Raw genomic sequence first — 26,590 nt, 5'->3', positions numbered from 1 at the left:
GCTGCATCAACTTTTCCTGCTGACAGTGTGGTACGGTTACCAGGACCTGAGTTGATGGTGAGCCCAAGGGGACTTGACAGATGGAAGGTGTCTAGATCCAACATTTGCTTGCTCTGCCGGAGAGATGCAAGGCAACTGGTCACAGCTATAATTGGCTGTTAAACTGTGGAGTTGCTTATCTGCATGCCTCTGGCAGACGACATAAGAGGCTAGGATAGCGTTAACCAATGGGTGTTTGATTCAGGGATAACGTAGCTATCAGTCTGGATGTGTGACCTAATCCATACTTTGTGAATACTTAAAGTTTACTTGATCCTTCCATCTTTTCTTATCTATATATAACACTCCTGCTTTCTTCCTTTTTATCTATCTTCAAACCATCCTTTGTATCTATATGCAAAACAAATGTGTTCTTTTTTTTGTATTTATGTCCTACAGGTTATGAACACCTACCTTAATTTCTAGTACGTAATTTTCACTTCTGTTTCAAAAGTTACTTGTTTACTATCTATGCTGAGTTTCATCCATATCCCTTGTTTCTCTTGCTCTCTGTATAGCAAATTGAACATTATTAAATGATGAAGCAAACTCATCTCACAACTATTGTCATTACTGTTCTCTTCTAAAAGCACAAAGAACTCTTGTTTTTTTTCAGTAAAGGACTAATAAATATTGTAGCATTGGAATCTATATCTGTGTGGAAGGGGGAAAGTTGTTGAAGAGTTTGAATACCTCCAGCTTTTTCCATATATGCATTTCATTGAATTTGGTCTCTTCAGTGTTCAACCCTGGATAAAAATGTTCAGCTTATACAAAATTGACATGCCTTAAAAATATGATATGATGCTGCTTCTTTCCAAAAAGAAAGTCATTTTTCATAGCTAGAGCCAGAAATGCCATAAATTTCTTCCAGTAAATCAGACCTTTATAATATAGAGAAAATAAAATGGAATACTCCTCCTGGAAGATGATCTATCTGGAAAATTCCTTGCTAGGAAATTGTCTATGGGAACAACTCAGAAAACAGTAGGCTGAATTAGTGTTGCTGCTCAATAATAACATTTGAAATCAGAATCCAATTTAAGCATTTGTATATGTTGTAAATTGTATATATTCCTTCTATTTTAGTGGATGTACATTTACAAATTCAGTTTTATTTTGATAAGCTGTGATAGTAATCAGAATTGTCAAAATAATAATTATATATAATTTAGTAAATCTTTGTTTTTAATGTTATGTATAAATTAGTCTTAACTTGAATATTTAAAATTTTATTTTCAGTATAACTTTGAAAATGCATCTCAGACATTTGATGACCTCCCTGCAAGATTTGGTTATAGACTTCCAGCTGAAGGTTTAAAGGTAAGACAGTTGGTAATACATTGTAAAGACACAAGGTATTTAATAAGGTGATTTTTATTGTTTATTATTTAAACAATGAAATAATTTCTTACTATTATTATAAAACCTATACATAGTCATTTGTAAAGGGTCAGATTATTCAAAAGGTATCAGAAAGAAAGTGAAAATCACCTAGGACTGTATTATTCTGAACTAGCTGTGGTTGACATTTTGGTATATTACATTTCAGACCTGTTTTTTTACGATACGTGCTATGCGTGTGTTTGTAGATGTGTGTGTGTGTACATATATATACACACACACACATTTACATATATGTGTAAATGCTTTCATATACAGTGAATCTATATTTAACACTAATAGAAACATGCTATTTGGTTACCTACCTTTTTCTTTTAACTGTATGTTATGATCATGTTTTTCATGCTGATATGTAAGGATTTACATTATTAATTGTAACGGCTGCATAGTTTTGCAATATCATGAAATAGTATGGATTTTGAACATTGCTTTAGTTTTTCGTAGTGGATATTTAGGTTGTCTAGTTTTTACTATTACAGTGCTACAATGAATGTTTTTCTTTGTGTATTCATCCATTTATCTCCATAGGATACATTTCCAAATGTAGAATTGCTTTATGACATGAATATTTAAAATTTTGTTCTATATTTTCAGTTCTTCCTCCAAAAAGTTTAGAACAATTTAGAATTCCATCAGTAACGTCTGAGACTGTCCTTTTCCCCATACCCTCTTAAATACTAGATATTATCGAACTTTTGCTAATTTGATTTTAAAAAATCTAGTGAACGTAAACATATTTTTTGCTGCGTGTGTGTGTGTGTGTGTGTGTGAGAGAGAGAGAGAGAGAGAGACAGACAGACAGAGAGAGAGAGAGAGAGAGAGAGAAAATGGACTATTAATGCTTTTGCCCAAGCTGAGAGAGAGAGAGAGAATGGACTATTAATGCTCTTTGCCCAATTTGAAATTAAAGTGTCCTTGTGCTTTGTAAGAGTTCTTTATATATTGGAAGTATCAATTTATTGTTTGCCATATATGCTTCAGATTATCCCTTCCTCAGTTTTTCCTTTATCTTTTAATTTTTTTTAAAGTTTCAAAAGTTTTGTTTAGTTAAAAATTACTGTCTTTTTCCTCTACCTCTGGTGGTTAGAAAGTCCTTTCTCATTTCAAGATATTAGTTTTTTGTTATATAAATACATGAAATTGTATAGATATGTACCATAGAATGCTTTCAGTTTATTCTGATTTTCTTAAAATTCCTCTTTTTTTTTTTTTTTTTTTTTTTAAGGTAGGTTTTCACACTGTTGTCCAGGCTGGAGTGCAGTAGCACAATCTTGGCTCACTGCAATGTTCACCTTCTGAGCTCAAATGATCCTCCCACCTCAACCTCCCAAGTGGCTGAGACTAAGTGTGCAGCACCATGCCCGGCAGGTTTTTGTTTTTTTTTTGTAGAGATGGGGTTTTGCCATGTTGCCCAGGCTGGTCTTGAACTCTTGAAGCTATCTGCCCACTTCAGCCTCCCAAAGTACTGGGATTTCAGGCATGAGCCACCGTGCCTAGCCAGAATTTCTTAGTAAGATACCATAAACCTATTATTTTTTATTTTTTATTTTTTTTTTGAGACGGAGTCTCGCTCTGTCACCCAGGCTGGAGTGCAGTGGCCGGATCTCAGCTCACTGCAAGCTCCACCTCTCGGGTTCACACCATTCTCCTGCCTCAGCCTCCCGAGTAGCTGGGACTACGGGTGCCCACCAACACACCCGGCTGTTTTTTTTGTATTTTTTAGTAGAGACAGGGAAACCTGTTATTCTTAATTAGGATGGTAGGCACCTCTGGGAGGGATGTTCAGCTTTTAAATTATTTTAAAAAATTCATAGCATTTTATGACTATTTCTCATAAAAATATTTCAACCAAAAAGAAATACACATAAGGAAAAGTAAACACCTTCTTTTATTCTTTCCTTACCTATATGTAGCAGTCACACTTCCCTCTTCAGGGTTAAATATTATCAGTGATTTTACGGGCCTTCAGATCCTTTTCTGAACATGTAATGCTTTTTCGTTCTTTTTTGTTCATCAGTTTATGGACACATATACTTCATAAATGGTTATCATTTGTATACATGAAAAGTTTCTTAATTCTTACAATGAAATCTGCTCTAGCTAGTTTTACCCAGAAAGGGGTTTATAAAGAGATAAAGATATTCAGAGTATCATTTTAGCCTGGACAGGCAGTTTCTAAACTGTTTCAGGAATAAAACGCGGAACGACCTTGTAGGACTGGTTTTGTAGATGAGTGGTGCAGCTAATGAACCCTCAAACCACATTGTTTTTTCTCTCATCAGGAAGCCTTTGTGGTTTTACCTCACAACATTCAGCCTCTTCTACCACCCAAGCTAATCAAAGAGATACCCTTTTTCAGACTGTTTCCTTACGTGTCTGCTTCCAAATCCAACACTTGGATTTTTCTGATTGATAGACTTTTGGCCACATAGTTACTTGTTACCTATTTTGGTGAAATACCTAGCTATGAGGAAGCTTGGGAAACACAGTATAGGTTGTTGTTGTTGTTGTTGTTGTTATTTTTGTTGTTTTAGCCTACTTTGGGAAGGTGGAATGCATAGTGGCTTCAGAAAATGTGGAGCACCACGATTGACAGATGTCTACTGCAGTAATTACCCTGCAAGGCTGGGCTGGCTGCAGTGGCTCACACCTGCAGTCCCAGCACTTTGGGAGGCCAAGGTGGGTAGATCACTTGAGGTCAAGAAACCAGCCTGAGCAACATGGTGAAACCCTGTCTCTACCAAAAAGTAGCTGGGCATGGTGGGCGCAAGTCTGTGGTCCCAACTACTTGGAGGCTGAGGTGGGAGAATCACTTGAACCCAGGAAGGTGAGGTTGCACTGAGCCGAGATCGTGCCATTGCACTCCAGCCTGGGCGACAGAGTAAGACCTTGTCTCAAAAAAATGACAATAAATAAATAATTACTCTGCAGTGTGATTCCCCTACCTCTTCTGTTTTAGAGCTCTTTCCACAGCGGCATCTATAACTCTAGTATGTTCCTGTTAAGCACTGCATGGTATTCTGTAATGTGAATGATCATAGTTTATTAGTAATTTCCTCTTTCCAAAGTTGTTATTTCTCTAGGATAGAGGTCTGGAAGTAGAATTGATGAAATCAATGGGTACATACATCTGAAAGTTTCATAGATACTGCCAAATTATCTTTGCAAAGGCTGTGCTAATTTATTCCCATTAACATTGTAGGAGAATACGTATCTCCCTATAGTCTTGCCAACACTAGATATTATCAGTCTTTTTAACTCTTGCCAATCTGATGGGCAAAAGTGTTATCTTGTTTTAATTTGCATTTCTCTGATTGTTAATGATGATCTGGCAACCTTTCTTTCATTCTACCATAAGGAGTCAGACTGTTCCTTCTCACCGAAGAGCCTTTCTGCTGAATAAGCTTATTTTAAAGAGCTCTATTAATTCTTGATAAGCATAATCTTATTGGTGCTCCTCAATTAATAAGTTACTATAAATTTGGTTTACATTTAAAAGATATGTTGACAAATGTGCTTATTCACTGCCTGGCCAAAAAAAAAAAAATGGTGTTAGATATTTGTCTGCTTTTTGCACTGTGACATAGGCAAGAAGAGAAGTGAAATATTCCAACAAAATTATTGGATTATTATGGGTAACTTTTATAGTTGCATGACTGGTTTTGCCATTGCCCAGAATCAGAATTCAAAATACCAGCCATGCAAAGATTTACATTTGTTTACAAAGACTTGATAATAATGAAGTGAGGTAGCTCACTATAGTGTAATGTCTGTAAAACCAATTAATTAAATACATTAAAAATACAACTAAGTTAATTTAAAAATATATTAAGAGACTTAGCTGAAAAATACTTTTTTTTTTTTTTTTTGAGACGGAGTCTTGCCCTGTTGCCCAGGCTGGAGTGCAGTGGCATGATCATAGCTCACTGAAACCACCAACTGCTGGGCTCAAGCAATCCTCCCACCTCAGGCTCCTGTGTAGCTAGGACTATAGTAGTGTGCCCCTGTGCTAATTTTTAAATAGTTTTAGAAATGGAATCTTGCTATGTTTCCCAGGCTGGTTGCGAACCCCTGGCTTCAAGCAATCCTCCTGCTTCGGCCTCCTAAAGTGATGGGATTATAGGCATGAGCTACTGCACCTGGCCAAAATATCTTACTTTTTTTTTTTTTTGAGACAGAGTCTCGCTCTGTCGCCCAGGCTGGAGTGCAGTGGTGCGATCTTGGCTCACTGCAAGCTCTAGCCTCCTGGGTTCACGCCATTCTCCTGCCTCAGCCTCCCAAGTAGCTGGGACTACAGGCGCCTGCCACCACGCCCGGCTAATTTTTTTGTATTTTTAGTAGAGGTGGAGTTTCACCGTGTTAGCCAGGATGGTCTCAATCTCCTGACTTGATGATCCACCTGCCTTGGCCTCCCAAAGTGCTGGGATTACAGGCGTGAGCCACCGTGCTCGGCCCTAAACTCTCTGCCCGGAGAGTTTAGGTGAGATAGTTTTTGTAGGTCTAATTTATGTTCTGTATTTTGTAGCTTTTATAACATCCCTGGATTCCATCAGAATCATTTATAAGACATCAGATATTTATAGTATAACATATCAGTTGAAATTCTGTATTTGCGTTCTGTTTATATATGCCCCAATATTAGGTTAATTGTATTTAAAGCCTTTTTCTGTCCTCTCCTGTATTTTAAAAAATACTATTCAGGTATAAGAAAATGACAAAGCCAAGGAATTTTGAGCTATTTGAGCTTTAATGCAAAAATGTGAATCTTTGCATGGATTAAAATATGGCACATCAGTGTTACAGAAGTTTTAAAAGAAAGATTTTATTTTTTTATCTAGGTAAGTGCTGTGTTTGTAGTTTTATATTTTAATTGGCTGTTTAGGAAGTTACCTTTTCCATACAACCTTTTTAGACCTTGTAACCTTGAGTACCATTAGTAATTAGTTTACAGTTCATTTGAACAGTGTATTTTATGTTTGGGCAAAATTCAGAATGACACAACTGTTCTTTTTGGAAAACATGTTTTGTCTTTGAAAAGATCAATAATGTTTCTTAGCAGTATAAATATACTTTCCTATGTCCTCAAAAAATTGGTAAAGATTACCTTTCCCCTCACCCCTTCCCCCACTCTATGCTTAGGAGGCCAATAATTATTATTGTATAATGTAGCATACAACTCTATTTTTACTTTTTTCAAATGGGTAACCAAGTATTAAAGAATCATTATTGAGTAGTTATTATGGTTTGGATATGGTTTTTTCATCCCCACCAAATCACATGTTGAAATTTGATCTACAGTGTGGGGGTGTTGGGAGATGGGGCCTAGTGGGAGGTGTTTGGGTCATGGGGGCAGATCCCTCATGAAACGGCTTGATGCTGTTCTCTCTCTGGCTAGTTGGAATTAGTTCTAACAAAATGGATTAGTTCCCTCAAGAGTGGGTTGTTATAAAGCCAGGACACCCCTTAGGTTTGGTCCCTCTTCACATATGCCCACTTCTCCTTTGGCCTTCTCCATCATTTTTTTTTTTTTTTTTTGAGACGGAGTCTTGCTCTGTCACCCAGGCTGGAGTGCAGTGGCCGGATCTCGGCTCACTGTAAGCTCCGCCTCCCGGGTTCACGCCATTCTCCTGCCTCAGCCTCCCGAGTAGCTGGGACTACAGGCACCCGCCACCTCGCCCGGCTAGTTTTTTGTAATTTTTAGTAGAGACGGGGTTTCACCGTGTTAGCCAGGATGGTCTCGATCTCCTGACCTCGTGATCCGCCCGTCTCGGCCTCCCAAAGTGCTGGGATTACAGGCTTGAGCCACCGCGCCCGGCCCTCCATCATGTTTTGATGCAGCCCTAACCAGAAGCTGAGCAGGTGCCAGTGCCATGCTGCTTAAACAGCCTGCACAACCATGGGTTAAATAAAACTCCTTCCTTTATAAATAACCTGCCTCAGGTGTCCTGTTATAGAAACACAAAATAGAACAAGACAATAGTCAAGACTTTACATGTAGATGGGTAATGCTAGCAAGCAAGGTCTCTTGCTATACTTTTTATTATCAGTATAATTGGAATAATTTAGTTACACGTTGAGGGCTAGTCTCAGGAGGATCAAGCTTCTCCAGTTTTCTTGTTTCTATATTTTTAGGAAGTGCCTTGATAGGTGGAGGAGATAATGATTGTTAAAAAATTGAAAACAAGATTTATCTCTGATAAGGAAGCTTTGATCAGTAAGCCAAGTGTCAGATTACCTGAGTATAATTATTAATGGCAAATCTCGTTTTCAGCAACACAACTCTTGGGCTAGATTTACCATGATCCACATATACTGTGTTTTGTAACCTGGTAGTCAGGGTATATTCTTTATGTTGAAGAAGAAGAAGACAGAGGAGATGACGATCATGGGATGCAGATTTGTCCTAGACTATACTGTTCCTACTATCCAGAACAAAGTTGCAAATAAGTGGTTTTTCTTATATCATATATAATTTATTTCCTCTCATCATTATTCATTAAATTAGTGCCCTATATCATCACCAGTTAATTTTCCACAAACTAGGCTTGTTCTTTGAAAGTAATTTACCGGTTAATTTCAAAATTCTTATTACAGGAAATGATTTCGTTTAATATAAAGTCTTGAGATTAGAAGAGAGTTTTTTTCCCCTGGTGAAGGAAAATGCAAACATTGCAAAGAACTGTGGTTGGCTGAATGGTTTATTTGTGCTACTTCCTTTGCCTGCTTTCTTTGCAGGAAAGCAGCTCAGTGCCACTTAGTATATTTTTCCTCTCAGACCACTTACACGGTTTTGTGATGTGAAGAAAGCCCTGGTTAAGGCTCAATGTGCTGAACTTCCTCACCCTTATGTTACAGTATCACCCTCAGTTTGTAAACTAAAACAATGGTCAGAGTTCCTTTTTCAAAGGATAACTAAGTCCCAGCTACTCGGGAGCCTGAGGCAGGAGAATGGCGTGAACCCGGGAGGCGGAGCTTGCAGTGAGCTGAGATCCGGCCACTGCACTCCAGCCTGGGCGGCAAAGCGAGACTCCGTCTCAAAAAAAAAAAAAAAAAAAAGAAATAGCATTGTCAAAATAAAGAGTAAAACCATCTGGTTATACATGAAATAAGAATTCTAAGGTCTAAGGACATTTTCAAATGCATGTAGTTAGATGATATAAAAAGAATACTTTTGTAGTGAATTTTGAGCTTCTAAAATAAACCCTTTCCTCTTAATTTCAAAAAGTCATGGTTGCTTATTCATTTATTAAATCAAGCAGGAATATAGCATTTCATTTGATTTAGAAAATAATTATTTTGTCATGGCAAGTTATCACTTAGAGAAGAGGGGAGGTAAAGACACACACACACACATAGAGGAAGTCAAAGGAGACTCAGGTTCTTTATTTCATAAATCGCCATACTCCCTTCATTTTCTCATTGCATTACTGGGCATCTTTTTTGTTCACTAAGTAGTTTTTATTAGATTTTCTTACTGGCTTTCTCAGTTCAATATGGCAAAAGACTAATTTTTTATTCTGCTCATGAAAAAATATTTTTCTCATTAAAAGAGTGATATATGCTCACCATTAAAATTAAGATGATATAGATATGAAAAAGAATATGGCTCATGGAGTAGAAGAATTGGTATAATTAAAACGACCATACTGCCCAAAGCAGTCTACAGATTCAATGAAACTTCTATCAAAATATCAATGTCATTTTTCACAGAAATAGAAAAAACGATCCTAAAATTTATATGGAACCAGCAACGACCTCAAATAGCCAAAGAAATCCTGAACAAAAAGAACAAAGCTGGAGACATCACACTACCTGACATCGAAATATATTACAAGGCAAACGGGTGTGGTGGCTCACACCTGTAATCCCAGCACTTGGGGAGCCTGAGGTGGGTGGAGCATTTGAGGTCAGGAGTTCAAGACCAACCTGGCCAACATGGTGAAACTCCATCTCTACTAAAAATATGAAAATTAGCTGGGCATGGTGGTGGGCACCTATAGTCCCAGCTGCTCGGGAGGCTGAGGCAGGAGAATCACTTGAACCCGGGAGATGCAGGTTGCAGTGAACTGAGATCATGCCACTGCACCCCAGCCTGGGCAACAGAGAGAGACTCCATCTAAAAAGTGTGTGTGTGTGTGTGTGTGTATATATAGTATTTATACATATATACACACACATATATACATAATACATACACACACATATATGTAACAAGGCTATAAGAACCAAAACAGTATGGTATTGATATAAAAACAGACAGAGACCAACGCTACAGAGTAGAGGATCCAGAAGTAAATTCACATATTTATAGCCAAATGATTTTTGACAAAGGTGCCAAGAACATACGTTGGGGAAAGGACAGTCTCTTCAATAAAGAATGCTGGGAAAATTGGATATCCATATACAGAAGAATGAAACTGAACCCTTGTCTCTGACCATATACAAAAATCAACTCAAGATGGATTAAAGAATTAAAGCCTCAAAGCTATAAAACTACTGGAAGAAAACATATGGAAAACACTTCAGGGCATTGATCGAGGCAAAGATTTTACAGCTAAGATCACAAAAGCACAGACAACAAAAAGAAAAATAGACAAATGAGACTATATTGAACTAAAAAGCTTTTGCACAGCAAAGGAATCAACAGAGTGAAGAGACAACCTGTTGAATGGGAGAAGGTATTTGCAAACTATCCATCTGACAAGGGACTAATATCCAGAATATATAAGGAATTTGAACATCTCAACAGTAAAAACACAGACTGATTTTAAAAAGGGCCAATGATCTAAACAGATATTTCTCAAAAGAAGATGTACAAATGGCCAATGGGCATATGGAAAAAATGTTTAATATCACTAATCATCAGGGAAATGTAAAAACCACAGCGAGATAGCATCTTAATCCAATTAGGATGGCTATTATTAAAATGACAAAAAAATTACAGATTTTGGCAAGGATTCAGAGAAGAGGGAACTCATACACTGTTGGTGGGAATGTAAATTAGTACAACTACTATGGAAAATGGTATGGTGATTTCAAAAAAAAAAAAAAAAACTGAAAAGAGAATGGGGGAGAACTAAATATAGCACTACCATAGGATCTAGCAGTCCCACCACTGGCTATTTATCCAAAGGAAAAGAAGTGTATCCAAGGGATACCTGCACTTGCATGTTTACTATATCACTATTCACAATAGCCAAGATGTGGAATCAGCCTACTGTCCATGAATATATTAATGAATTTTAAAAAGTATGTACGTGGAATATAATACTATTTGACTGTAAAAATGAAATCATGTCATTTGTCGCAACATGAATGGAACTAGAGATTATTATGTTAAGTGGAATTATACAGGCAGAGAAGGAACAAATATCCAATGTTCTCACTCATTTGTAGAAGCTGAAAATTTGATCTTATGGAGATTGAGAGTAGATCGATAGATACCAGAAGGTGAGAAAAGGGTGTGGTTGAGAGGGGGAGATGAAGAGAGGTTGGTCAGTGGATACAAACATACAGTTAGATAGAAGGTGTAAGTTCTAATGTTCCATAACAGAGTAGGGTGACTATAGTTAGCAATAATGCATTAAGTATATTTTAAAGTAGCTAGAAGAGAGAACTTGAAATGTTCTCAACACATACAAATGATAAATACTCAAGGTAATAGATTCCTCAAGTATCCTGACTTGATCATTACACGTTTTATGCATGAAACAAATTATGACATGCACCCCATAAATATATAAAATATTAAATATCAATAAAGTTTAAAAAGAATATGAAAATCATACATAATTCTACAATTAAAGATAGTGGCAGACGTTTGGGTACAACTGTGTGAAGTTGTGTAGACACATTCACGCCTTCATTTTATGCACTTATATGTGCTATTTTGCAACTTAAAAAATTGGCAGTATGTTGGATGGCATATCCAATATCATGGATATCTTTCCATATAAAAATCTATACATTCATATCATCATTCAAAATTATGCAATTTATTATAGTACTTGAATTACACCATAATGTAACGAAACCCTTGTGTCACTGGACATTTAGATTGCTTTCACTTTTTAAAAATTGAAATATTTCAAGCATAGACTAGAGTATAAGAATAACAGAGCATCCTGTATATCTGCTACCTAGAGGTTAGTATTTTTGAAAGAAGAAATAAAATATTACAGATACTACTGAAACATCCTTTTTATCCTACCATATTCTGTTCCCTTACCTCGCTCCTTATAGATGATCATTATCCTGAAACTTATGTATATCTTTCCCATTTATGTTACAAAACATACATATATATATATTTTTTTCTGCCATATATACATCTATAAACGTTGTGCTTCCATTTAAATTTTCTTTGCTCTGGTTTTAAAACTTGCTTTTTCATCTAACACTGTATTTGAAATTTTTGTTATTACATATTCCTAATTCATTTTAACTGTTGCATACTACATTTTATGGATATGCCACAATTTATTTTTTCATTCATTTGCTGGTAGATGCCAGTTTTTTACTTTCTTTTTTAGTGAACATCTTTTAAATATGTCTGCTTGTATACATTATATCTAGATGCCAATTCACACTTATCAAATTAGTAAAAATATGAGTCTAACAATATCCACAATTGACAAGGATATGAAACCAGGTATTTTTATATACTGCTGGTATAAAAGAATGTCCAGCCACTTTGATGAATTCAGTAATATCTCCCTTCTTCTGTAAGTGATAAGTAATAAAATAATTCATTATATTTTACATTTGATATATTCCCTGTTTCATGAAACAAGTGAATGAATAATCATCACCTTTGAAATTAACAGAATAACTAATGGCAATAACAGTACCCTTTTTAAGACATTATAATTGTTCTCCCTACTTTTGTTTACCTGCACTATCCCTTCTTGCCAGTTGCCATTCTCTTTGAATTCTGAGTACTGAAATAATTCCTCTAGTTAGGATCTGACCATTTCCATCATTATGATCCCTTTAATCAGATTGATAAGCAAATTGTATCAACTTTAATTAACCAGGTTGTGTTCAACTATAAACTGAATTATAATGACAAATTGCAAATGGCAAGTGCTGTAGTAAGTGATGAATGAGTGAGGGTCTTTGTTGTGGTTGTGTTTGTTATGTTTTGGAAAACAGCATGTTTTTTGTCTCATTACCAAAGAATTCCTCTTAGTCTTGATTCCTTTTTTTTTTTTTTTTTTTTTTTTTTTTAAGATGGAGCCTCGCTTTGTCACCCAGGCTGGAGTGCAGTGGTGCAATCTTAACCCACTGCAACCTATGCCTCCTGGGTTCAGGCAATTGTTGTGCCTCAGCTTCCTGCATAGCTGGGATTACAGGCATGTGCCACCACACCTGGCTAATTTTTGTATTTTTAGTAGAGACAGGGTTTCACCATATTGGCTAGGATGGTCTCGAACTCCTGACCTCAGGTGATCTGCCTGTCTTGGCCTCCCAAAGTACTGGGATTACAGGTGTGAGCCACCGCACCCGGCCTACGTTTGTTTATAATACTAAAGGAGAATTTTTCTGATGCCTGTTCGGTTTTCATGGATTTACTTTTTCTATTTGTTTCTGAACTCTTGCTGTCAACGATTTTGTTAAGAATTCTGTAGTTATTACATTTAACCTCTTTATGTTTTTACAGGATTTGTCAAATACTATAGAATATGAATTATGCATAAATCTTCTTTACTGGGTTGTACTGATTATGTGGCAATTGTAGAGGACATGCATTGCTAGTGTAAGCACAATCCACTTAAAATTCTTGTTTTTAGAGAAACTATTTTGTTGCATGTAGCTAGAATGGCAATGTTTGATTGGAATTTTTTTTTTTTTAGAATGATGATGTGATTGTAGTATTAGTGTGAATTTAACTACCATTGTTTGGATATTTGATCCTTATGTCGAAATCTGATCCCTAGTGTTGGAGGTAAGGCCCAGTGGGAGGATGTTTGGGTCAGGGAAGTGGATCCCTCATGAATGGCTTGGTGACTTCTGCCACAGTGAATGAATTCTTACTCTTAGTTCCTGTGCGAGCTAGTTTTTCAAGAGTCTGGCACTTCTCTTCTCCTCTCTCATCATGTGATCTCTTCTCACACAGGCTCCCCTTCACCTTCCACCTTGCATGAGTGGAAGCAGGCCATCAGAAACAGATGCTGGTGCCATGCCTTTTGTGTGTGTGCATGTGTGTGTGTTTTCTTGTATAGCCTGCAGAACTATGAGCCAAATAAACCTCTTTACAAATTACCCAGCCTCAGGTATTCCTTTATAGCAATGCAAACACACAAAGACAGTAACATATCAATTAAAAGGCATTGTCCTCCAGAGCGCACATTCATTTTGTTTTCTGAAATGTCAAGGTATTATATCCATTGAGTGAACACACAGTATCTGTGTGTACCAAATGAGAGGCACACACCAGATGATCTTTTCTTCGTAGAGCTGGAATATCATAAAATCAAAATCCTAATAAATCGGTACTGTGTTAAGTAAAATAAAACTGAAGGTTACAGTCATTAAATGTTTGCAGTTATGCTATTGTTATTAAGAACTAAATTTGATAAAGACAAAAAGAATGTCAGCTGCATCTTTTATGATTTCCCTTTGCTTAAATCTCTCCATATCAGTTCAAATAAAAAAGAAATTATTGATCTTGTTTCCTAGCTTTATTCTGGACACTGATTTGTTGCCATCCTCCCTCCTTTTTTCTTTTAACGGCAAGGTCACTAGCAAACTCTTTATGTCTGCAGATTAATTTGAAGTAGTAAACTTTGGAAGAAGATATTTATTAATTTATATGTAAATGAAATTTTATTTGCAATCAGGTTATTCTGATGATATAAAGAAAGGTATAGTGGATGTTTAATAAGATATATTGTATTTAGATGGAACAACCCAAATTCCAAAACCAAGAGAAGAAAAACTAGGCATTTGGAGTATATTTCTCCTTAACCTATGTGATCTAAGAAATAAAAAAAATAAATAAAAACAAGCATCTCCATAAGATAAAAGTGTCTTTTCTGGCTGTCTGCAGAAGTGGTACTTATCAATGGTTACAGTAGACTGGAGCCTGTACAAAGGAGCTAACCCTTTCAACACATTCATGAAACTTCTTTCTAGATATTTATATATATATATATATAAAACAGACATTATGTTTGTTGTAATAATCATCAACATTAGTAGTAAAAGCAGGAACATTTAAGATACAACCTCAAAAGCTGTCTTATTCATTGATCAGCCCTATACCCTCCTGCTTGGTTTTTTTGAGAGAGAGGATCTCACTCTGTTTCCCAAGGTGAAGTGCAATGGTGTGATCTCGGCTCACTGCAGCCTTCCACTCCTGGGCTGAAGCAGTCCTCCCACTTTAGCCTCCCGAGTAGTTGGGACTACAGGCATGCACCACCACAGCCAGCTAATTTTTATATTTTTTGTAGAGATAGGGTTTCACCGTGTTGTCCAGGTGGTCTCAAGCTAATGAACTCAAGCAATCTGCTTCCAATCTTCCCATTTTTTTGTATACCAAAAAATTGGAATAGATGATCTTTCTTTCTGTCTACTAATTTTGGGTTTCATTTGGTGTTGTTTTTCTAGTTCCTTGAGGTTCATTGTTAGGTGGTTTATTTGAAATCTTTATGCTTTTTTGATATAAGCATTTGTTACAGGAAAGGGGTCCCGATCTAGACCCCAAGAGAGGGTTCTTGGATCTCGTGCAAGAAAGAATTCAGGGTGAGTCCATAGAGTAAAGTGAAAGCAAGTTTATTAGGAAAGTGATGGAATAAAAGAATGGCTACTCCATAGACAGAGCAGCCCGGAGGGTTCCTGGTTGGCCATTTATATGATTATTTCTTGATAATATGCTAAACAAGGGGTGGGATTGTTTCTGTCTTCCGTTTTTAGACCATATAGGGTAATTTCCTGATGTTGTCATGACATCTGTAAGCTGTCATGGCACTAGTGGTGTTACAGGAAAGGGATCCTGATCCAGACCCCAAGAGAGGGTCCTTGGATCTCATACAAGAAAGAATTCAGGATGAGTCTGCAGTGCAAAGTGAAAGCAAGTTGATTAAGAAAGTAAAGGAATAAAAGAATGACTACTCCATAGACAGAACAGCCTGGAGGGCTGCTGGTTGCCCATTTTTATGATTATTTCTTGGTGATATGCTAAACAAGGGGTGGATTATTTATGCCTCCCCTTTTTAGACCATATAGGTAACTTCTTGAAGTTGCCATGGCGTTTGTAAAGTGTCATGGCACTGGTGGGAGCGTAGCAGTGAGGAAGACCAGAGGTCACTCTCGTCACCATCTTGGTTTTGGTGGATTTTAGCTGACTTCTTTACTGTAACCTGTTTTATGAGCAAGGTCTTTATGACCTGTGTCTTCTTCTGACCTCTTATCTCATTCTGTGACTTAGAATGCTTTAACCATCTGGGAGTGCAGCTTAGTAGGTCTCAGTCTCATTTTTTGCCCAGCTCCTATCCAAGATGGAGTTGCTCTGGTTCAGACACCTCTGACACGTTTATTACTATAAACTTCCCTCTTAGTACTGCTTTTGCTGTATCCATATATTTTGGTATGTGGTAGTTTCATTTTCATTTGTTTCAGGAAATTTTATATTTCTTTTCTTAATTTCTTTATTCACCCATTGGTTATTCAGGAACATTTTGTTTAGTTGCCATACATTTGCGAAGTTTCCAAGGTTCTTCTTGTTATTGTAGTCTATTGTGGCCAGAAAAGATAGTGGTATGATTGCTACTTTTTGAATTTTTCAGACTTGTTCTGTGGCCTAAGATAAGGTATATTCTGAAAATGTTACATGTGCTGATAAGAATAATGTCTTTTCTGTAACCGTTGGGTGAGATGTTCTGTTAATGTCAGGACCTTTAGGTTATTGATTCTTCGTTGATTTTCTGTCTGGGTGATCTGTACATTTCCGAAAGTGGTGTGCTAAAGTTTCCTACTATTATTGTATTGTAGTCTCTCTCTCCCTTTGGATCTGTTTATGTTTGCTGCATATGCTTGGCTGCCTCATATTGGTTGCATAAATAGTTATAATTGTTATATCATCTTGCAGAATTGACCCTTGTATCATATATATTGATCTTCCTTGTCTCTTTTTATACTGTTGGACGATTTGTAGTCTGTTTTATTTGATATAAGTGTAACTACTACTGGAATTTCATTTTTCACCCCTCACTTTTGGACTATGTATATGTTTATAGGTGAAGTGGTTTTTTTGTAAGCAGCGTAGTATTGGGTCTTGTTTCTTTGTCCATCCAGCCATTTTGTGCCTTTTAATTGGAGAATGGATTCCGTTTACATTTGGTGTTATTGATGAGTTAAGACTTTTACTTCCGTTTTGTTGATTGTTTTTTGTATTGTAATTTTTCTCTTCCTTTCTTACTGTCTTCCTTTGTGGTTAAGTGATTTTCTCTGATAGTGCTTTTTAATTAATTGCTTTTTATTTTTAGTGAATCTGTTACAGGTTTTCGCATTGTCAGTACTATAAGGCTTACAAAGCCATCTTATAACAAGTTATTTAAAGGGTGACATTTTAAGTCACATAGAAAAGAATAGAAACAAATGAGAATGAAAAAGAAAATTCTACACTTTAACTCTATCCCTCACATTTTGGCTTTTAGTTGTCTCAGTTCACATATTTTTATATTACCTATCTCTTACTATGTTGCCGTAGCTATAATTTTTTTTGTTTGTTTTCTTTCTTTTAAATAATTGTTTTAAATAGATTTGTCTTCTGGACATAACTGGAGTTATGAGTGGATTGCACACCACAATTATGGTATGAGTATTCTGGGTTTGTCTATGTACTTAATTTTACCAGTGGGTTTTAGACCTTCAACTATTTTTTTTTTTTCTAATTATTTTAGCACGTTAGTCTTTTTTCTTTCAGACTGAATAATTTTCCTTAGCATTTCTTGTAAGACAGGCCTGGTGGTGGTAAACTCTCTCAGCTTTTGTTTATCTGGGAAAAACTTTGTTTCTTATATTTGAAGGATAACTTTACTGGATTTGGTTATTCTTGGATGATAGGTTTCCTTTCTTCCTCCCTTCCTTCCTCCCTCCCTCCCTGCACTTTTTGCTTTTTGCTCCTCTTCATTGTGATCCTCTCTGCTCCTCTCCTCCCCTCCCCTTTTCCCCCTCCCTTCTCCTTCCCTCTCCTTTCCCTTTCTGTCCTTTCCTTTCTTTCTCTGTCTCTCTCTTTCTCTAGTTATTCCACTTCCTCCTGGCTTGTATTGTTTTTCAATGAAAAGTCTGTTGCCACATGAATTGGAACTCCTTTGTATGTTATTTCCTTTTTTTTCTTGCTGCATTTAGGATCCTCTCTTTGTCCTTGACCTTTGAGAGTGATTAGTGTATGTCTTGGGGTAGTCTTATTTGGGTCAAATCTGTTTGTTCTCTCACCTTCCTGTTGCTGGTTATTTATATCTTTCTCAAGTTTTGTAAAGTTTTTTATTTTTTATTTTTGAATAAGCTTTCTATACCTTGCTTTTGCTCAGCTCCTTCTTGAACACCTATAATTCTTAGAGTTGGTCTTTTGAGGTAATTTTCTTTATCTTGTAGGAGATCTTTATTGCTTTTCACTCTTTTCTTTTTTCTCTTCTGTGCATTTAAAAATAGGCTGTCTTTGACTTTGCTGATTCTTCTCCTTGATCCATTCCGATGTTGAGTGCCTCTAATGAATTTTTCAGGTCAGCAGATATATTTCTTAGTTCCAAAATTTGTTTGGTTTAGACAGAATTATTTCAATTTTTTGGTTAAAATTTTCTGATTAATTTCTGAATTTCTTTTCTGTGTTATCTTGGAGATCACTGAGTTTCCTTAAAACTGCTATTTTGAATTCTTGCTTAAAAAGTTCACATATTGTCATCTTGTTAGGGTTGCTTATTGGTTTCTTGCTTTGTCCATTTGGGCATCATGGTTCCCTGCTTGCTGTTGTTTCTTGTGGATGTATATCTGTGTCTGTGCATTGAAAGATTAGTTATTTATTCTGTTCTTCTCTGTCTGGCTTGTTTTGGTTTCTATTGGATGTGTTTGGTTAGAGGTTATTTACTGCTAGGTTACTGCCTCCTTTTTGGCTTTAGGTGGTGCCTTAAGCTTAGGTTCACCTTGGCTCTAGTAAATTATCAAAGTGTTGCCCTTCCCAAAGGGGCAGGTCCCAATGGGGATATCTCGGCAGTGTGGGAAGGCTGGCTGTGGAGGTTTATGCCCAGTGGACCTGTGGGACAAACCTACTGTATGGTGCTACTGAATAGCTACTGTGATTTGGCATCTGCTTTGGTAGAGTTACAAAGGAGGGCTCTCCTTTATAGGGCTAGGGATTGTAGTCCTGCTTCCCCTCTTAGTCTCTATCTGCCTCATGGATATTTCTCCCTTTAGGTACTTGTGATGCTTTCTGTGGGTTAAGGAAGGGACACATCTCCTCCTAGGGAACCCAAGATAGTGGGCAATTTGGTTCCACCTTGGTCTTACTTTTACAGTAAGTTGAAACAGTGAGTTGAGGGGAAATTTTCCTTGCAGTTGGTGCTGGGCAAAATGGGGGGAGGGGCATCGTGGATGTGCAAGTCTAATTCTCTGTCTGCTGGGAGATTTTTTTACTTCTCTGTGGCCCTGGGAATGATCTCTCCTTATATTTGAGTTCTGGCTTATTTCTGGCCATAATCTCATTGCTGTATATTTGTTTTCCTTTTTCTGTGTAGGGGAGTCAAACCAGCTTGCTTCTGCATCACCATTTTGGAACTGGAAGCCAACCTATATGGCTTGTGTTTAATTGCTATGATAACTGTGTTGAAAAAATTTCCTAAACTATGTTATTTGGCATTGAAACAAAAAGTGTTTGCAGAAAGGCAATCAGAGCAGGGTGCACATTTAACAAGAATAAAGCAAATATTCATCATTGGAAGGATGACCACAGTTTTACTTCCTTGCAAAAAGGTGCTTTATGGGATTAAGAAGAGGAGCTATTACATGAGCAAATGAAAGAGTGATACATTTTATACCCAAGTTATGTACAAACACTTTCCATATCACAAGCTCAGCGATATAATTTCACGGAGGAGAAATTGCCAAATCCTGTGGAATAGATGATTAGTGTGACCAGTTCAGGGACCATACAGAACTGTTGTTAAGGCATTGTCTCATAGCTTTAATTGCCTCCTTCCTTTATAAATGAAATCAATGAATTTGATCATCTTTTTATGTGTTTATTCACTTTTTACATATGTTAAGATAGTCATTTGATTTTTCTGTTTTAATCTGTTACCAGATTTTTTTTTTTTTTTCCGAGATGGGGTTTCGCTCTGTCGCCCAGGCTGGAGTGCAGTGGCACAATCTTGACTCACTGCAGCCTCCATCTCCTGGATTCAAGCCATTCTCCTGCCTCAGCCTCCCAAGTAGCTGGGACTACAGGCATGTGCCACCATGCTTGGCTAATTTTTGTATTTTTAGTAGAGACGGGGTTTTGCCATGTTGGCCAGGCTGGTCTTGAACTCCTGACTTCAGGTGATCCATCTGCCTCGGCCTCCCAAAGTGCCGGGATTGCAAGTGTGAGTCACCGCGACCGGCCTGTTACTACATTTTCTTATGTCAAACCATCCTGCATTCCTGAAAGCAACTTGCTGTTTACTTTTTAAATTCATGGTTATCTTGTGAACGTCTTTTCAGTTTAGTGTGTACAGGTCTTCCTCATTTTTTTAAATGGCTGCATTATTTACCTATTGTATAAATATACTATAATTGTTTAAATAGCTGTCTTTTGGATATATGTGATTTCCAGTTTTTGCTATTAAAAATAATGTACGAGGCTGGGTGCGGTGGCTCACACCTGTAATCCCAGCACGTTGGGAGGCTGAGAGTGGAGCACGAGGTCAGGAGATCGAGACCATCCTGGCTAACACAGTGAAACCCTGTCTCTACTAAAAATACAAAAAAATTAGAAGGGGGTGGTGGCGAGCGCCTGTAGTCCCAGCTACTTTGGAGACTGAGGCAGGAGAATGGCGTGAACCTGGGAGGCGGAGCTTGCAGTGAGCCGAGATCGCGCCACTGCACTCCAGCCTGGGCGACAGAGTGAAGACTCCGTCTCAAATAATAATAATAATAATAATAATAATTACCAATAACTGTCTTTCCACATACACCTTACATACTCAGGCTAGCATTTCTGCAGAATAAATTTCTATAAATGTATTTATTATGTGCATTTCATTGTCTGCTAACATGAAAGAAAGTTAATTTTTAAGACATCTTTGCTTGGTTTGAAAATGTCAAATATTGTTAGAAAATATACCAGTGGTTGTCTTTGGGGTGATTGGCTTATGCATGCGTTTGCTTATTATTATTATTTTTTAACTTCAGTACAAAAGATAGAACTTACTTTAGAAAACTAAATGCTTTATGAAAGCAAATGCTGCTTTAGAAGTTCTGTGATTGTGAGCAATTGTAGATGCCCAATAATACATCTAGCATAATGCAAAACATGACAAATTGAAAAGATATTTGTAGAAGTAGGTTGATTGATTTATTGACTGAAACAGATAGATAATTTTTACCAATTCTTTTTCAGGGTTTTTTGATTAACTCAAAACCAGAGAATGCCTGTGAACCCATAGTGCCTCCACCAGTAAAAGACAATTCATCTGGCGCTTTCATCGTGCTAATTAGAAGACTTGATTGTAATTTCGATATAAAGGTATGGTTTTCTTTTTTCATTTTTTGTTTCCTATTTGTTTAGTTAGCTAATTTAAATCCTCCCTTATTTCAGAAAACATTTAAAATTTAAAATTCAGTAAGATTGAAAATAAACTGGATGCATAGAATAGAAATAACTTTTACTGGTTCTAAGAATTTTCAGGCATTTGTTGGACATCTTGAACTGTGGTTTAACAGTGGAATCTTACTTGATCTCATGTAGGAATGAAAACTTAACTTCAGCCTTTAGTTTTATGCCTTTACCCTTCCAGTATTAATCTCAAACCTACATCTATACCTGTATCTACATTGTCATTGAGGTTTGTCTTTTGTAATAAGTTAAATCTGCCCCTGTATAAAGTTTTTTCTCTCTGACATGTGTTAAGCTAGCATTTCAGATAGTAAAATGAGGTTTACCCACCTCCCTCACCATGTATCACCAGTGCTGCTCTAGGTGTATGGTTTTTTAAAGTCTGTTTTGGGATTAGCATTGGCTAAGGAGCCACATTGAGGCCTATGTAAAATAAACCTTGATGTAACTGTTACTGGACTTCCTCAGAGCTGAGTGTCATATAGTGTCTTGCATGTATCTCCCAGAATAGGACATGGGCTATTATTTCATGTTGCTTGGTCTTAGATAATTTGTCTGTTCAGCAAGAAAAACCGCCCTGTCACGCTGTGCATGAATTTTCTCTGCAATTTTGATTGCATGGAAGAAATGATACCTCCGTAATAAACTTATGAGAAGAATAAAATAATAAATATAAAGGAATTTGAAAATGTATAGCACTGTGTAAATGATAGGTATCATTACTACTTTATGTTAGTTCCAAATATAGACTCTCACTTGCCTTTAAATGGGAATAGATTAGAGTTTGAAGTCAAAGTAGTAGATTTCCTGCTCCTCAGAGTTGTTTATGATAGTTTACATTTAACTGTTTTATCCAGAACTAAACTATAATAATTAGAGATTGCTTCAGTTAAAATTAAATGTTATTGTAATGTTTCATTAATTTCTTGCTGTTAAGAAATTAAAAGTAAACTAACTCTATTGATCCCAAGGTCTACTGCACTATTATGCTTTGTAATTTGTGGACTCAGTACAGTCTGATAGTTAGAAACTAGAATACTTTTTTGTTGTTGTTATAACTTTCCTTTACAGGCAGGGATGGGAGATGGTACACTTTGAAAATTAGGGAAATACTGTTACTGAATATCTGTTTTTGAAGATGAAACCACAACTCGGGAATGAATACAGTAGACTTGTTAGCCTTCTTGTCCCTTTAGTGGATCCTCATCATGAGTCTGAGTACTTCCAAAGGAGCTTAATGATTTAGTCATTAGTCCAGCTCATCTCTTTTCACTGCTTGCCTTGAATTTTATGTTGCAGCCATACCGCCTGCCTGAATTCTCTCAACTGGCTGTGCCATGCTGATCATACATTTGTGCCTTTACATGTACTATTTTCTCTGTCCAAGATCTCTGCTCCAATGATCTTTATCACCCATTTATCTGTCTCATCACTTATGTGCTAGCTGAGGATGTTACCTCCTCAGGAAGCCTTACTTTTCTTTCTACTTCCTCTGTTGCAGTGCAGACCATTCCAGCTCAATGTGCCACCCTTCCACTTTGCAAATACTTCCTTCATTGCGTTTTATCACATTGTTATTGCTTTTTATTGAATATATATATATATCTCATTTGTGAATTGATGGTGTTTAGCGTTCATGTTTTAACCATATTTATATATCCAATTTGTATTATAGTACATGGTAAGCAATCAATAAAGACTTATTAAATCAAACTATAATAGCCTTTTGCTTATGTGTCTAATATATTCTTGAAAAATGTGTACATATGAAAAACATGGAAAAAGGTTTCAGTTGAGCCATTCTAATGTTAGAAAGGGAAATGTTAAAAAAAATTCTCATTGTACTTTACCATGTAGGCACAGTTTTAATGAATAAGGCTCTAGTCTGTTGTACATGTTCTTTCACTTGGTTATTTTTTCTTCCACAAATATACAGTGGAGTATATTCTGGCCATTTAAGACTGAAGATTCCTTACTTATGTCATTCCTAATGATTTCTGTTTTTGTCAGAGTTGTATAAATTTCTGGAACATCAGTTTACAGGGAGACACAATGATTATAATCAAGGTCTGGAAACAGAGTGTATATACTTCAATCTCATCTTTATCATTTATTAGCAGTATGACCTTGGACAAGTTATTTTACCTCTGTGTGCCTCAATTTTCTTATCTATAAAATAAGAATTATAATGTTCCCTATATCATAGGATTGTTGGGAGGATAACATGAACTAATCAATGTTAGATGCCTCCCCAACAGCACCTTGCATACAGGAAGGAGGCAGTGGGTCTTAGCTGTTGATGTTTTATGCTTTTTACCATTAGAATTAAATAGAATAAGGGTAAAGATGGCAAAATTGCTGACTTTTTGGAAATCAAATTGTCTGATAAGTCACATGTGATATAGCAACTCAGTGTCAGCTGTTGTATAAAATTTCTAATTTGGCTTATAAAGACAGTTTAATCATACCATTGTGGAAAGTATGTTTCATAAATTTGTAGTAGTAAGAATTATGCATCACCTGTCAAGGTAGTGTGACTGGGTAAGGATAAAGTCATTATGGTTACTGGAAAAACAACTGGAATTGCACCCTAAAGAAAATTTCCTTTCTAGGGTGGTTACTGATGGATAAGCTGTTAGCCTTATTAACTGTACTTTTCATATCAGAAATCTCTGACTGCATTTAATGAGCTTCCAAAATGGTTATATACAGTTTTATATTAAGTGTGTTGTGGAATTTGGTCATCAATGTTAATATGTATAATACTTCTTTTCAGAATTGCTGATAAATATCTCCTGTAGATAATCAATAATGGTTCATTCGTGTATATCCACAATTCTCTATGATGCATTGGCTTAAAATAGTTAGAAAATGATATATTTCCTTATTTATTACATAGCTTACTAGGACTGAGTACTGAGGAAAACTTAATTCAGCTTCATACATAATACTACAATTGATGGTAGTGCAGGGTTATATTTTGGCATGCCTCTTATCCAAAGTGACATACAAATTATCTCAGACAAAGGAGAATTGGCTCTATCTTTTAAAGTTTTCCTTGGAGAAAGGAACTCTTTGTTTTAGACCACAAAGAGAAAAGAAACGAGGAATAAAAATTTATCGAGATATTTCAGATGATTAATGTTGGTGGGCATTTCAGGATTTTTACAGTTCTTTTAGTTTTTTTTTTAAAAAGATTAAATAAACGTACACTTTTCTTCTTCTTTAAAAGGAAATGAATAAGTGGAATATATGTTATAGTTTTTAAAATGGCATATTTTCTTCATATAAACCATCCCAAGTGATTTGTGACTCAAAGATAACCACAGAGGCAGCGGAAATGCAATTAACAATTCCTGGAGGAAAGGGAATTGCTTTCCAAATAAAGAGAGCCATTGTTTTAATTTTTTATCTTCTGTTGAGAGAAACACATATGAACCTTTTAATCTGTCTTACCTTGAGGAGGTGCAGCAAAACCCATGCTCAGAATGAATGTTTGAATATGTAGAATATCCAAAAAGCCAGTAAGAAGAACTATTGATTACATGTCAGGTACTTATTCTAAAAGTAATCACTTATACTGACAAAAACTGTATCCTCTGAAAAATACAGCTCTTTAGAGGAAAAGCAAAACAGTGCTATTTTGTCTTTGTATGATGCTGTTCTTTACTGTGACAAAACATAATTGTTTGGAAATGTTAGTTTTTGGTGAGCATTTGAGATTAAAAAACATTGTTGGCACTTTGGCAAATAAATTAAGGCTATATTAAATCTTTTAATTAGAAAGTTGACTTTGAAGCATTCTGAGGGAGACGTTTCTCAGAAGGCTTGAATTGGCATCCCAGTGAGAAATACGACTTTAAAAAAAATCTGTAAAAATACCTAGTAATTGAAAGGCCATTAAAATAATCATTTAACATTGAACTTTCAGAGCTATACAATTTTCTGTATCTATAACTGAATAAAGATAAGTTATAAAAAAAAATCTGCCCATTGTCATTTCAGTACCAGATGCTTTCATTACTTGGATATAATGGCAAGTCACCAATTTCTCTGAGTAGCGAATTTACTGTATTTTAGCTAGACTTTAGGGAACACTGGTAAACAGAAATGGTGCAACATATGCACTTTATTCAGCCATGTGTGCTGAATCTTACTCTATCTTATGTGTGAATGAGTATTTTTGAAAAATGCAGCTGCAAAGCCATCTAGGCCAGTTATCAAGGCCGAAAGGACTTAGATATTATTCTCCCTTCCCACACCCCATTTTTTTTTGGCATGAATGGAGGTACATTTGGATTGTAGATGATAAGGAATATGTTGGGTCTCTTCAGAGCTATTTTCTGCTGTAATGTGGCTTTTATAAAACTTAACTGGGATACAAATACAAAACTTAACTGGGATACTTTACCTGACTTCTGCCTCTCTCTCAAGTTTCATCTCTACTTTGCCACTCCTCCCACCTCATAAGAATTTACAAGTCCCCATATGTGCTGAGCAGTGTCTCCCACTCTGTCTTAGTTTCTGTCATGTCCTCCATCTGGCATGTCCTCCTTCTACTTGTCTGTCTGGCCAATCTGACTTTATTTTAGATCTAAGATAAACTATGTCCTGTCTGAAACCCTTCCTGATTTTCTTCAAGGTAGAACTCATCCTATCTTTTTTTTTTTTTTTTTTTCCCTGAGATGGAGTTTTGCTCTTATTGCCCAGGCTGGAGTACGGTAGCACGGTCTCGGCTCATTGCAACCTCTGCCTCCCAGGTTCAAGCAATTCTCCTGCCTCAGCCTCCTGAGTAGCTGGGATTACAGGTGCGTGCCACCATGCCCAGCTAATTTTTTGTGTTTTTGATAGAGATGGGGTTTCATCATATTGGCCAGGCTAGTCTTGAACCCCTGGCCTCAGGTGATCCACCCGCCTCTTCCTCTCAAAGTGCAGGGATTACAGGAGTGAGCTACCACACCTGGCCCGTATCTTTTATATACTGTTTAATCCCACATCAGTCTCTGTTTCTCTCTGTGAGAGAAAAAAATCATGTTTTAGATTCTGTAGTGCTAGTGCCTAATGCATTATATGACATTGGTAGATGAATAATAAATATTTGCAAAGTGATTTACTTTAAAAACTTTAAGGGCTTATAATAAAATGTGAATAGATTAGAGCCTAAACAATATCACAGGAGCTTTCCATTTGCTTCATGTTCATTTCACTTAATGCTTTTGGAATTATTTCTAAGTCTAGATATTTGTTTATCTCACAGATATTTTTCTTTAGTTCTCAATGTTTATAGAATTTTTTAAAATTACCATAAACATTTTTGGGATTATTTGATCATAT

The 26,590-nt window shown here is 36.4% G+C and overlaps 1 protein-coding gene across 3 annotated transcripts in view; it reads left to right on the top strand.

The window, feature by feature from the left end:
- RNF13 (ring finger protein 13) overlaps nucleotides 1–26,590 on the top strand; it is a 159,353-nt gene that overhangs the window by 39,314 nt on the left and 93,449 nt on the right. For all 3 annotated transcript variants that reach the window (XM_025376689.1, XM_025376687.1, XM_025376688.1), the window contains 2 exons: nucleotides 1,282–1,362; nucleotides 21,041–21,166. Coding sequence is in view for 2 of the 3 variants with exons in the window: in XM_025376687.1 (XP_025232472.1) it covers nucleotides 1,282–1,362; nucleotides 21,041–21,166 (207 nt within the window). In the remaining variant the exon portion in view is untranslated. The remainder of the gene's footprint in view (nucleotides 1–1,281; nucleotides 1,363–21,040; nucleotides 21,167–26,590) is intronic.

Source organism: Theropithecus gelada, chromosome 2, assembly GCF_003255815.1.
Source record: "Theropithecus gelada isolate Dixy chromosome 2, Tgel_1.0, whole genome shotgun sequence".
Classification (NCBI taxonomy): Eukaryota; Metazoa; Chordata; class Mammalia; order Primates; family Cercopithecidae; genus Theropithecus; species Theropithecus gelada.
The sequence above is the reverse complement of the archived record's forward strand: the minus strand, read 5'-3'. Positions and strand labels throughout refer to the sequence as shown.